The sequence below is a fragment of the Lotus japonicus genome, chromosome 5 (genome assembly GCF_012489685.1).
Source record: "Lotus japonicus ecotype B-129 chromosome 5, LjGifu_v1.2".
In the NCBI taxonomy this organism is placed as follows: Eukaryota; Viridiplantae; Streptophyta; class Magnoliopsida; order Fabales; family Fabaceae; genus Lotus; species Lotus japonicus.
In genome coordinates this window covers 52,480,173-52,492,416 of record NC_080045.1, presented here as the reverse complement: position 1 = coordinate 52,492,416, position 12,244 = coordinate 52,480,173, and the positions used below count along the sequence as shown (strand labels likewise).

Below are 12,244 nucleotides of genomic sequence, written 5' to 3'. Positions count from 1 at the left end.
TTTAGAGAACACAGTTTATTATACATATGCAAGTATATGATTACAATCATAACCGTTGATTGAGAAATCAACGATTGTGATGACTTATTTTACCTTCTAAAGTGACTCTCTCACTTTAGAGGAGTCAAATCATATACTTTATGTTACATTTATTAACTAAAAATTTTATTTATACATTTATTAATTTAATACATTTTTATTCTCATGAAAACAAAATTGCTCAGATTGGCAATTCTCAATAGTTACACACCAGCAAGACTTCCTCACTTCCAAATCCAGCTGCAGCCTGCAGAGTTAAAGAAATTAAAAAAAAGAATACTACTATGAAAATTAAGTGCAAAAATTCTGGTATGGTAAAGTATAAAGTTGTTTGCACAGTCTAAGAGCACAAGAAAAACATGCTACACCTTTCAAGCCTCCAGGTAGCTCTGTATTGGTATACCAGACTGTTCTGTCAGCTCTTTATAAGCAGCTTGCAATTTTCTTGTTACCGGCCCTACTTTTCCAGTACCAATTGTGCGTCCATCAACCTTCACTACCTGGACGTGGTATCCAAAAGTTTATGTACATGATATGAGCAGATTAAATGGCTTCCAGAAACCAAGTTAGTTAAATGTCACATTTCTGTGCCATTGTGCTAATAAATGATAGGAATTCAAACAAGCCAGATATGTTAGAATATAATATAAAACCATTAAAGTGGCCCTTACCCAACAACTTAAGCTTTTGGGATAAGTGGTTGGTTGACAAGATAAACAATGGATGGGTATGGAGCATGCTTGCCAAGATCATAAGGATCAGGACTCGTTCATTTTACAGAAGAAAATGGATTAAAGGCCACAGAATGCTGAGCATTTCATGAACAAGAGGTTGAGCTTTTTCATCATTAAATGCACATTTTGATTCATATATTGATTATTTTATCTACTAGAAAACATTCATACATTGTAAGGTATTTTTAAAATTCAATCTTGAGAATTCAGGTTAGACTTAACTCTACCACAAAAACTAGTTGAAGCTTACTAGACAGTAGACAGTAAAGTTGGCTTTATCATGGTAACATATACTAATCAACATTCTGCTCAACTATGACAACCCTTTGTGAAATTGATAAGTAAAGGAATCGATCAATTCTAAATATGGAAGATAATCCTGAGCAAACTAGAAGAAACAGAAAACACAAACGGAGTAATTTATCATGTCAGATTACATAATTCATACAATTTTTTGTTTAAAACATAAGGAACTCACCGGGCTTAATTCTCCCATGGTTCCTGTTGTCCATATCTGCAAGGAAGCCTTTTAGTTATATAACTCGACATATATTTGTATATAGGAACAAAGGGAGAAAAAGTGATAGCTAGATAGAAATGGAGCATACTGAATTTAAGGTTTTGAAGAACTTTTAACATATTAGTAAAGGCTATTCACAACAAAGAGCAGAAGTTCCAGATGCTTAATATATACGCTAACAATTGTGCAATGGAAATAAAACAGCAATGTCCCATATTGGAGTAAACTTAAATTTTGCTAGGTGTTCCTAGATAGACTATAAAACTCAAAGCAATTAATTCAGTCAATATGATAGGAATAAGATATCAATATATACTTTTCAACGGAATCCAATGTCATAATAAATCCAATCTTGACATGACATCACTGTGTGGTAGCAGAAATTCCTACCAATATGATTGGAACAAGTAGGCTTAATTGTATTTTTTGTTGGCCTCTTATTTTTTGCTTGAATTTTGTCTCATGTTTTTATTGTTTCAATTAATGCAAGCTATTAATTTTCTTTACCTGAATAAAACCCTCAAATTTTCATTTATTCGTCATATAATCTATTAATTGGTTTATAATAGATTCGAGATATGAATAATTTTCAAGGTTAAAAATCTGGAAAATTCATTGAATTCAATAAAATTTGAATGCTTTCCAGAATGTGAGGTTAGAGATTGAAAAGGAGAGAGTTTGGGATCTTTTGATTTAGGGTGAAATGTGATGTTTTGGGGGATGAGTTTTGATGGGAAAAAAGTTTGAAATGATTTCATCAAGTTAGTCTGTGGAGATTTTGAGAAAAAAGGGATTGAGGATTTAAAAATGTGGGAGAGTGATGGAGGGACGTATTTATAGCAATTGAAAATTGAGAGATTAAATTTATGTAATATTTATTGCAAGACTAAAATTATATTTTGACTTTAAAAGAGAGACTAAAAATGAAATTAAGCCAAGAAATATAACTGAATTGGCTACATATCTGATAGGTTAAGTGCTAGGAGTCTAGGACTAGTCCTCTTATTAAGAAGGTGTATGTTAAGTGCCAAGTTAGAAATGAACAAAATTAACAAACTGACTAGGAGTTAGAGATCCTGTTAGTATATAAGAGGTGAATGCACCTCTGTTAGTTAGTTTTGGGGGAGTTAGTGGTTTGGTGGGAACTGATCATTGGGTATCAGTCTAACTCTGAGAAATAAGACTTGTTAGTATAAGACTTTTCTCTATTCCAGAATCATATTGATTCGGGATAGTTCATTATCTCCATTGTTTCTGTGTTTTCTCTCATCTCATCTTTTAGGGGTACGAGTTCTAACTTCTAACAATATCCCTTATTCCCATAAGTCATACAATTCAATGGAAAATAAAAAAGAAATTTTTTGGAATAGATTGTATTATAGATGAACCTCATCTGCGGTATGCACTTCTGACAGGCTGATTCTCCGCTCTTCTAAGATTAACTGCTCCTTCACCACAAGATCCATTACCTAAAATTGGAAAACAACAGAGTTCATCAGTGCCAGAATACATTCTACTCCATTTTCTTCAAAAAATTATTTTTGCCAACAAAATGGTGCTATTCCTGGTCAAATAAAATAACATGCTGAATATGGGTACTTCTATAAATAGTTAAAAATTTAAAATCGGTGTATAGTAGGCAGCTTTTTCTGGCGTTCATCCTATATAATACAATACATCTTAATCTCATAGAATATTCAAAGGATACACAATTTTTTATATTATATCCATATTTAACTGGTTTTATTACTTCATAATCCTGGATCCCTCGCGTTTAAAGTGAATCATGTTGTTTAACGCCTTCAATTTTTTCACTTCCAAATTCTCACAGATTGACCAGATGTCACTCACACACATTGAAATTATATTACATTATTACTACACAGTATCGTTTACTTCACTTGCACTATTGGTACTATTATATTAAAGAAATAGAACAGGGCTTCCAGCTCTAATAGTATTTATATGTATATGACTTGGTATACAAACTGAAGCTATGCAACTTACAGTTGCTCGAGTAATGCCAGGAAGACAGTAATCAGCATGTGGTGTCAACACACGACCCTTTTTAACTATGAACTGCACAAATCAAAGCAATATATTAGTTGAAATGTAAATGCAGCCTACCAGCAGTTGGTAGCAAATCATGCAGCAAACTTCTCAATTTCAAATAAACGTATGAATATCGAATAGCATATTTTTTGTACTTATGCATGAAGCAGGAATATGGTTTTACATAAGTGACGCTTTGAGTCATCGATATAAAATTATCCATTATCATTTTTTCTTTTTTAAAAGTTTTGTATATAAATAAAAAGCTGAAGATTTTTTCAACTCCAATAACACCTCAGCTATCTAGCAAACCCTAGCATATAAACAGCAAAATAGAGAACATAGGCCTTTCAAACAACTAAGGCTAAGTTGATGACATACAATGTTTGTTGCATTGGTTTCAGAAACAAAGCCATCTTTGTCAAGCATGATTGCATCATCTGCCTTTGCATTATTGCCTTCAACCTGTACCAGGCCAAATAACAACATTTTTGTGATAGGGGCTGTAAGAAATATTATTCAGAATGACAGAATATTAGCATGAAAATATGTTAAACCTTAGGGACCCCATGTTTGCACCAGTTAATTAAATTTTCGATCCTATAAATCCTCCTGTAGCACTAAGTCATCAATCCGTACTTTTTGCAAATATAAAAGTCCATCCCAATTTGAGAGACAATAATTATGGTTGGAAAAATAAATTGCAAGTTTGCAACTTTTCATAGGAAACACTGCTCATAATATTGCTAAAGATTTACCTATCTAAATTCATGATTGGCTCAACAACAACTCTTGTTGCAATACTACTCATGACCAATTTTTCAACAAAACTCATAACAAGAATAGAAAATTACCTTCGCAAGTATGTTATTGAGGAGGTTATTGTGATGAATCTTTGAATCCAAACTCTGGTAAAGAAAACAACGGAAAGGGGATCAGAAAGTCTACAACAGAGTCAGACCAAAAGGACTAATTTTGTTGGTTTGGAATGAATCTCATTCCAAAAAAGCTATACCCCAAGTAAACCCATGCAACTTTGAATTATTATGACAATAATTTCATCAAAATTTCATGCACAAGCAGGGAAATTAAACAAGAACAAGTGCCAATCTCATTTGATATTAATCAATGCAAAAGGAATAAATTTCTCTTCTATTTGATATAAATATGCCTATAGATATACAAACATATTCAAACATCAAAACATTATCGTAAGTATGTAGGGCCAATGTTCATGACAGCTCCAAATAGATGATAATCTCTTTTTTTCTCTTTCTGATGGAATGATGTGATGAGGCCAGTAATGTTTGATTGCTAATGTCATAGGAAGGTAGACCAGCAGTTATTAAAATAAATTCCCTATCCTCTTATGTTTCTCTTTCTGCTGACACATAATAGGAAAAGGACCACGTAGTTAGTGGAAGCACTGTTGCATTATATTCATCTCTCCATATCCATAATGATATGTTCTTTATCTCTCTTGTATCCTCTTTTTTCTCTATCACCGTAACCTCTATGATTATAATTAAACATATGGAAGGAAATAAATGAAAACCATGACAACATTGAGCTTACAAATAATGTTTAATCAGAAATAACTTTGCTCTGCAACTCATACAATTAACACCTTTCTTCTCCTTCTACATACCCATGTTCAAACTCCAAAAGCTAGTTCTTAAATAGATGCCCTGCAATTATGTGTTTGACCAGAGAAGAAAGAGTAGAAGGGAAGGAGTGGGATTGTGTTCAGAGAAGTCTATTAAGAATTAGGCCAAATGGACAGGTGGCAGCAGTTTTATGGTCACGTTGTCAAATCTGTGGAGGGAATTGAGGAGGCTTAGGCCAGGGGTCAGAGTAGCATCTAGCTTCTCTAAGTTCATCTTTAATTTTGTCAACTTATATATACTATTTTCTATGTATCTGCAAGTGTAATTAGAGCAGTGCTTTATACTTGTTCCTATAATACCAGTATGCAGTATGGATACCTACCAGTTCCTCTCACATTATTGCCTAGGTGATACAACAACAAAAATTGAATGTTTTAGTGTTCAACTATCACTTGGCTAGACAGAAAGTTCGCTAGTAATTGAAACATAGGAAATTTAAAAATAAAAGAAAAAACCTTTTCTAAAACCTTTTCTTTTAAGTATCAAGTATATAAACAAGAAACTTACATTTGGAGAGTTACGGCGAGTTGTAGCAGTAACAAGAACTATACCGCGCTCATTATCATAAACAGGGGGCTTCCATTCAGCAAGTACTGCATATTTCAAGAAAGACCAATTTCAGAATAATATTGCTTATCCATGAGAATAGCACATTATTGAGTGAGTCATGAAATAATTGAGCTAACTTGAACATGAAAAATAAACCCAATTGAAAACATTGTCTTGCATAACTCCTCAAGTATCAGAATATTTCTAGAAAAGGAGGTTTAAAACTTAAAAAGCTTAACTTGTTGCTCTTGTTAGCCTGTCAAGTCTATTAAACAATTCTACCAACCACCACATATAAATACCATAAATCCCAAAAAGAGCACAACTTCCAACCTAGATCACCTTAATAATCTTGTGTCAAATCACATGAACAAAGTGTGGGAGCAAAGGTAATTGTTTTGGTAAAGTACTTTATAGAGTTTCTCAAGATTGAAACTGTCATAAAGGTCACTTCTTCCTATGGACTCCTTGAATACTAAGTCATGTGACTCATGCATAAGTAGACAGATAAAAAAACCAACGAAGTCTTTTCTCACTAGGTAACGACCACACCATGTTCTGTAAGAATATTAAATCTTCATAGAGCCCATCTAGCAAAATCCTTTCTAAGGGGTATCACCTAGAGTTTTTCTTAATCAAGCTCTACCTCCAGTTATTGGGTTTGGGATATCCCCCATTTAATCAAATTTATTAAGTGGGACTTTTATTGGTCTTTTTTCAGATGTCAAAACCATCATAAACATGATTACTATTTTCCTCAGTATGTGTAACCACTGCTTTACATCTAATACATTCACTTATCTTTTCTTGTATGACCATACATCCAATGCAATATTCTCATCTTTCCAACATTTATGTCGTAGCACTTTGCCATCCCATGCAACAAAGAATAGCTAGTTTAATAGTCGTGTGCGGGCATGCAAGGGATCTAATCGACCTCGGACAGCCAGGAAGGGGTCGATCTAGTCGAGGAGAGGCTGATGGCGGGGTTGGCAGCTGGTTCCAGGTACTGGCGGTGGCAGACGTGGCCGAAAATGATTGTAGAGACCTTATGGAATGAGACACAACAGTGAAAGAGGTTCGGAAATCAGAGATTAGACATGGGTTCAGGAAAAGGAAACAAAAAATTGGCACTGATGGATAGTGGGTCTACCAGGTAATCACAGATTCGGGTTGTCTCTCGTTAGGCTCTTCACACCATGTTGAGAGAGAGGAAACGAGAGGCATCAGATTGAATCCGAGCATCTAATTACCGGACGGAGTGAGTTATATAAAATACATGTAAAAAATTCCTAGATTACCTAACTAAGACCATTGCGAAATAAAATACAGCATATAATCTCCCCATTTACATTTTTAACATCAACAATCACAAACATCATTCCCACGAAAAGAAAAAGTTAACCATGGAACAAATCTTGTTAGGTCAATCCAGAAATTCCAACATGCAAAGTTATTCCAAGATTGATATGCATGTTATTTCACGAATATAAATATTTTGGAATGAGTATCATTGTTATTTGGTGAACAGATAGGAAGTTACCGATTAATGTGCATCCATACAGATTTAATGCTGGGCTCATTCCAGAAGTAACCTAGAGAAAAAAATTACATAGAATTGGTTATAGATGGGTTTTTCCATCGAAGCACATATGTTAGACAGTTTCATAGCGTTGGTAGCAAATATATAAAATATACACCCCTTGTCAAACATAGGATCATTTGCCATATTAAATGTTTACAAGGGTTCACAAATAAACCACACCAGCAATAACAGTTTATTTAAGATAGCGTGGTTAAAGTTTCATCAGCGTAATCAATCAATAACAATCAGACTATTATCTATGAACTCAATTCTCATTAAATAGGTTTCCAATGTAGCCTTCTGTACTTATATCATCATTAGGGTTTTAAGTTCTTAGAAAATATAAAAAATATCTTATCATATCTTTAGAGTCATTTAGATTTTAGAGTAGTCTTAGATTATCTCTTAGGACCGATTTACATATTACTGTTAAGAGTTAGGGTTATGAGTTAGACGAAGATTATTGAGAGTGTACAGATTTGGCCCATATGTACTTGTATCTAGTACTTTGTAGTACTACACATTATAGTTCACTTTAACCAAATATTATATATATATATATATATATAGATATATATCAGGCATATTGCACCTAGCAGAGTATCCCATTACAGAGAGAACAAAACCCTAATCTCTCTCTCTCTCTCTCACTATCCTTTTAATTCTTTTTTCATCTTTACATGAATCTTCATTTTCCTTCCTCTATATCTAAAACACTACCCTTATAACTTCAACACAGGTGACAGGACAATATTAAAAAACACACCAAAATTATTGTTGGCCATTTCCATGTGAATGTGAATTATTATTAGCAATCAGGAATTTACATAACTGAAATGATAAAAGAGAAAGAACAAAACCTTCTTTCCTCTTGTTAGAGAAAGACGGATGTGGGAATTGTCAAACATCCCATTCCTAATTAGAGTCTTGAAAATAGCTTCCTTAATCTGCAATTATTTACAACTAATCACTATTAAGAGCTAAAGACCAAAGACAACTTAATTAGGTGCCTGATTGTTCACTGAGATCCAGTAACACCCAAGATAGAGCCCGTTAGGACATAAAAATGTGGTAGCATTCTGAGTGATAAATGAAAGATTATAAGGCATCTTACTTACCTCATCTCGATTTGGAACATTTTCAAAAGCCAAAGCTTTTGCTGAATCGAACATCCTGACGAGATTCAAGAAATTTTATACATCAACCACATCAATAGAGATCAAATAATTTTACAAATAAAATCACATTAGAGTACAGGACATATGATCAACCTACTAGTTTAATTGAACTGACAATAAATTGAAATGAGTCGTTTCATATATGTTAAAAAAAATACTAGTATAAAGATTGGAATAACCGAAACCCTCACCCTCACATATTTCCACCTCTGACCTGCTCTCTCTCTTCTTTATCTCTGTCATGTGATCACCCCCTCAATTGAATTTATAGAGTGTATAATATCAATCATTCAACTATGCATATTTGGCTAATCAGCTATATACATTATTGAATAAGCATCAAGTTCAATTTCTCTATAGTTTGTCCCCTTACCTATCTAGATGTTCCTCGAGCTTAAATATCTTTCCATTATACACTCGAAGACCCTCCCAAACTGAGTCACCTCCTTGGACAACCGAATCAAACACAGAAACCTGATAGATCACAGGGTAACAATTAAAAATAGGAGAATGTGTGCATTAATCACATAAATCATATGTCTTATTCTTCTACAGACAGGAAACCTTAAAATTTTGTAAGAGAAGTACCTTTGCATTCTCGCGTGGCACAATCTCATCACCAACCCAAGCAAGCAATTTCTCATTTGCAGGAACTGGAAGATCAGGAGGAGGTAAAGGAGGGCTCAAAAGAGATGACTTCTTCTTCACATGGCGCCGAAGCATATTGTACAAGGGTAGACTTTGCTCCAACAAATCATAGTGAGAAAAGGGAAATGGCTGAAAAGGGAACAAAAATACAGTAAGCTCAGCAAGGATATATGTCCCCTATCCAATTAGAGTATCTCCCCCAACCAATCAGAGAAATTGTAATAAAATTCTTGTCTTTCTTTTCATATCCGATCTAGTATTTTCCATGGAAAGAAAACCTAGTGATAGCGATAAACATCAAACTTGCATCCAGGTGATCAAACTATACTAATCATGGACAATGGTACAAACAATGAAAAAGTTATTTTTAACGCAAATGTAATAATGATTTGGACTCCTTGCAAATTGCACTAGGAACTAAACTAAAGGCACACAACAAAACAATTGCATACCTGAGGATACTTTCTTCCTTCCTTAAAACCAGTTGATTTATGTACAGATTTATACCACCAAGGGGCCCAACACCCATCCATTGGCTTTGGACCTGCTTCCCAACTGGCAAGTTTAGATTCAAATAGTCACTTTTCATGTATGTATGCATAAAAATTATTGCAGGATATCAGTTTATATACACTACATTTGTAACTTCATGAATACTTTGACAAAATTTTCAAATTTAAGAAGATGACAACTAGAAAACATTGAAAAAGAATGAGAACAAAAAAAAAAAAAAAGCAGCACAAGGCCTGGACTTGCAAAATGAAAAGTATCATACCTGAGCATTGCAGGTTGAAAAGGAATTTCCAAATCGTTGCAAAGACCCCGTAAAGTAGCCTGCAGATTAACAAGCCAACGAATCAATGTATGATTAAAATAGAGTTGAGGCTTGCATAAAAGTATAATGCATCAAGTAAAATGTAAAACTTGACAGAATGTATACAACACACACACACACAGACATACATATACATATATTCCGAATCATGTAAAAAGAAGGAGGTAAAGCTAATTTGATAAAGTTTCATTAATTTTTTTGAGTAGGTGAACTTTTTATCACGATTCTAAAATATGCCATATGTGGCTTTCAGGACAAAAGCTTCCATGTTTAACATTACAACTCAGAAATTTCTTAGTCAAGCAATGGTCTAGACTCTAAAGAGCAACTGATAGACATCATAAATTTCCCTATAATAGTATTATAAGGACATATAGAAACATTAGTAATAAATATATCATTCGACAATAGTATTCAAACTGCAAAGCCACTAATCAAACCAACGAAGATGTTGGGTATTTAAAAATAACTGATTGTGATTGTGAAATTAGACAAACATAAATCAATAGGTGGCATGAAATTAGGGATTGATTTACTAAAATTACTTTCTAAAAGTGGAAGTTTGGTGTGACTGGAATGACTATTCCATTCTATTGCTATATTTGGTATTAGAACCTGACTATAACACCAAACTGCAAACCCTCAGTAAATATATCATTCGACAATAGTATTCAAACTGAAATTAGTAATAAATATATCATTCGACAATAGTATTCAAACTGCAAACCCTCCATCTCTAATGAACCTTAGAATGGCCTTACTTCCATAATCTATTTAGCAAAAAGAATCAAGCATGTCAAATACCTCGGGATCTTTTTGAAGTTCTGCAGCATCAATAACAGGGGGTGGTTTTCCTAACTCGCGGAGTTCATTGTATATACAAACTAGATCTGCCAAACCCAGCTCGTAGAAAGATGGAGGGACAACCTTGTCATAGGATGGCTGCAGGATACACAATCAAGTGAGAAATACATGAAAGGCCCATTGCTTTTTCTTATTCATAAAAATAAAAGACAACTTACCAATATGTCAAGAGGATTTCTTATGAGAATGAAGTGTTTTCCTTTCTTCAACAGATCATTTGACAACCCAACCACCCTTTGTTTTGATATATGCTGAAGACAATGAAGTAATGATAAATAATGTAGTTAGATATAAAACTAATTGCCAGTAAGGTATTGAATTTGGTGTCCTGACATTTCTCCTTTAACAAACAATACAAATTCTCATATGAAGGAAAGTAGGAAACAACAGGGATAACAGTGAGTTTGATACAATCCAACGCTAGTAGCAGCAGGCGTAGGCGCGTAGCATCACATTTAGTGTATGTTTGGATACACAGTAGAAAACCATGGTGAACTGAAGCAACTTTCCTTAGCTTTTGCTTATGTCCACCATGATTTTGGTTTCACCGTGTTTTGCTACCGTGTATCCAATCATGCACTTAATATGCCTAGGACTGTGTGCTCACTACAAATTACTAAAAAGATGTGAGCAAAACTAGAGAGGAAGCTAATCAGACATCTTTCCTTCACTGATTTCATATCTCAAAGGAAGTGCGGTCAAGTCGTTTACCTTACAGAATCTATACTTCTTGTTTCCAGGACCATAAATTGTGTCTTCAACAATCTGATTACCATCAGGTTCCTGTCACAAATAAAATAGCAACAAAAAATGAGGATTGATTGAGACTCAGGGCATGTTTGGATACACAGTGGAAAACCACAACCACAGTAAGCCAAAATCACGGTAGACAGAAGCAACTTCCCTTAGCTTCCGTGGTTGTCCACAACACTCCAGACACAGTGATTTCGGCTTCGAGGTGATTTTCCACCATGTATCCAAACATACATTAAATAATAACGTAATTGAGGTAAGAAAGAGAGACCATTTTAGAAAGCAGTATATCCCTGTAGGGTCTATCAAGACCAGTGACTCGAAGGAAGTTAGCATAGAGAGGCTCATCCAGCACTTCAATGTCATCCCTCTAAACCAACCAACCACAACAACAGATTAACATGATAACAATGGAAAATGGAAACAGAAAATTGTGAGTGATTGATTGATTGATACCTGAGCAAAAGAGTACATGAGACTGGTACTGAGGGATCTTGGAGCAGACCATGAGTGAATCACCTCCACCTCCGCCATCGCCGAATCCACCTTCGAATTTGCTTGCTATCAGTGATTTCTGATTATATCTCAGTTTTGATCTGTAATCGCATCTCACCCAGTTACAAGTGAGCTAGTTATGAGTGGAGTTACTACAGAGTACAGAGTAGGAGTTTTTGAAACGTAACTCGCAGTAGCAGCAGCAATGACAAGTCATCATCAATCTCTCCGAAACATAAACAGGTTTTCAGTTCAGCATAGTGAAAAGGTAAATTCTGTGGTATTTGTGGGTAGCACACAGAAATGACAGGGACCACTCACTTTT

General features: G+C 34.4%; 1 protein-coding gene across 1 annotated transcript; it reads right to left on the bottom strand.

Annotated features, from left to right (window-relative positions):
• On the bottom strand, nucleotides 1-12,167 carry LOC130720354 (branched-chain-amino-acid aminotransferase-like protein 1). The gene is made up of 20 exons (XM_057570979.1): nucleotides 11,881-12,167; nucleotides 11,696-11,794; nucleotides 11,383-11,454; nucleotides 10,830-10,922; nucleotides 10,612-10,749; nucleotides 9,748-9,806; nucleotides 9,425-9,527; nucleotides 8,913-9,101; nucleotides 8,698-8,798; nucleotides 8,265-8,319; nucleotides 8,007-8,093; nucleotides 7,105-7,156; nucleotides 5,520-5,605; nucleotides 4,200-4,253; nucleotides 3,727-3,810; nucleotides 3,301-3,372; nucleotides 2,682-2,762; nucleotides 1,252-1,287; nucleotides 408-539; nucleotides 1-286 (listed from the first exon to the last, which is right to left on the bottom strand). Exons 1-19 carry the CDS (start codon nucleotides 11,956-11,958, stop codon nucleotides 411-413), a joined length of 1,668 nt encoding a protein of 555 aa, XP_057426962.1. The 5' UTR covers nucleotides 11,959-12,167; the 3' UTR covers nucleotides 1-286; nucleotides 408-410.
• Between the last annotated feature and the right edge of the window lie 77 nt (nucleotides 12,168-12,244).

Coding starts and splice junctions, on each gene's coding strand:
- LOC130720354 (XM_057570979.1), bottom strand. CDS start 11,958: ATGGCGGAGGTGGAGGTGATTCACTCATGGTCTGCTCCAAGATCCCTC. Junction 9,102..9,424: donor AAGGAAGAAAGTATCCTCAG/GTATGCAATTGT, acceptor TTCCCTTTTCAG/CCATTTCCCTTTTCTCACTA. Junction 5,606..7,104: donor GTATGGATGCACATTAATCG/GTAACTTCCTAT, acceptor TGAAATATGCAG/TACTTGCTGAATGGAAGCCC.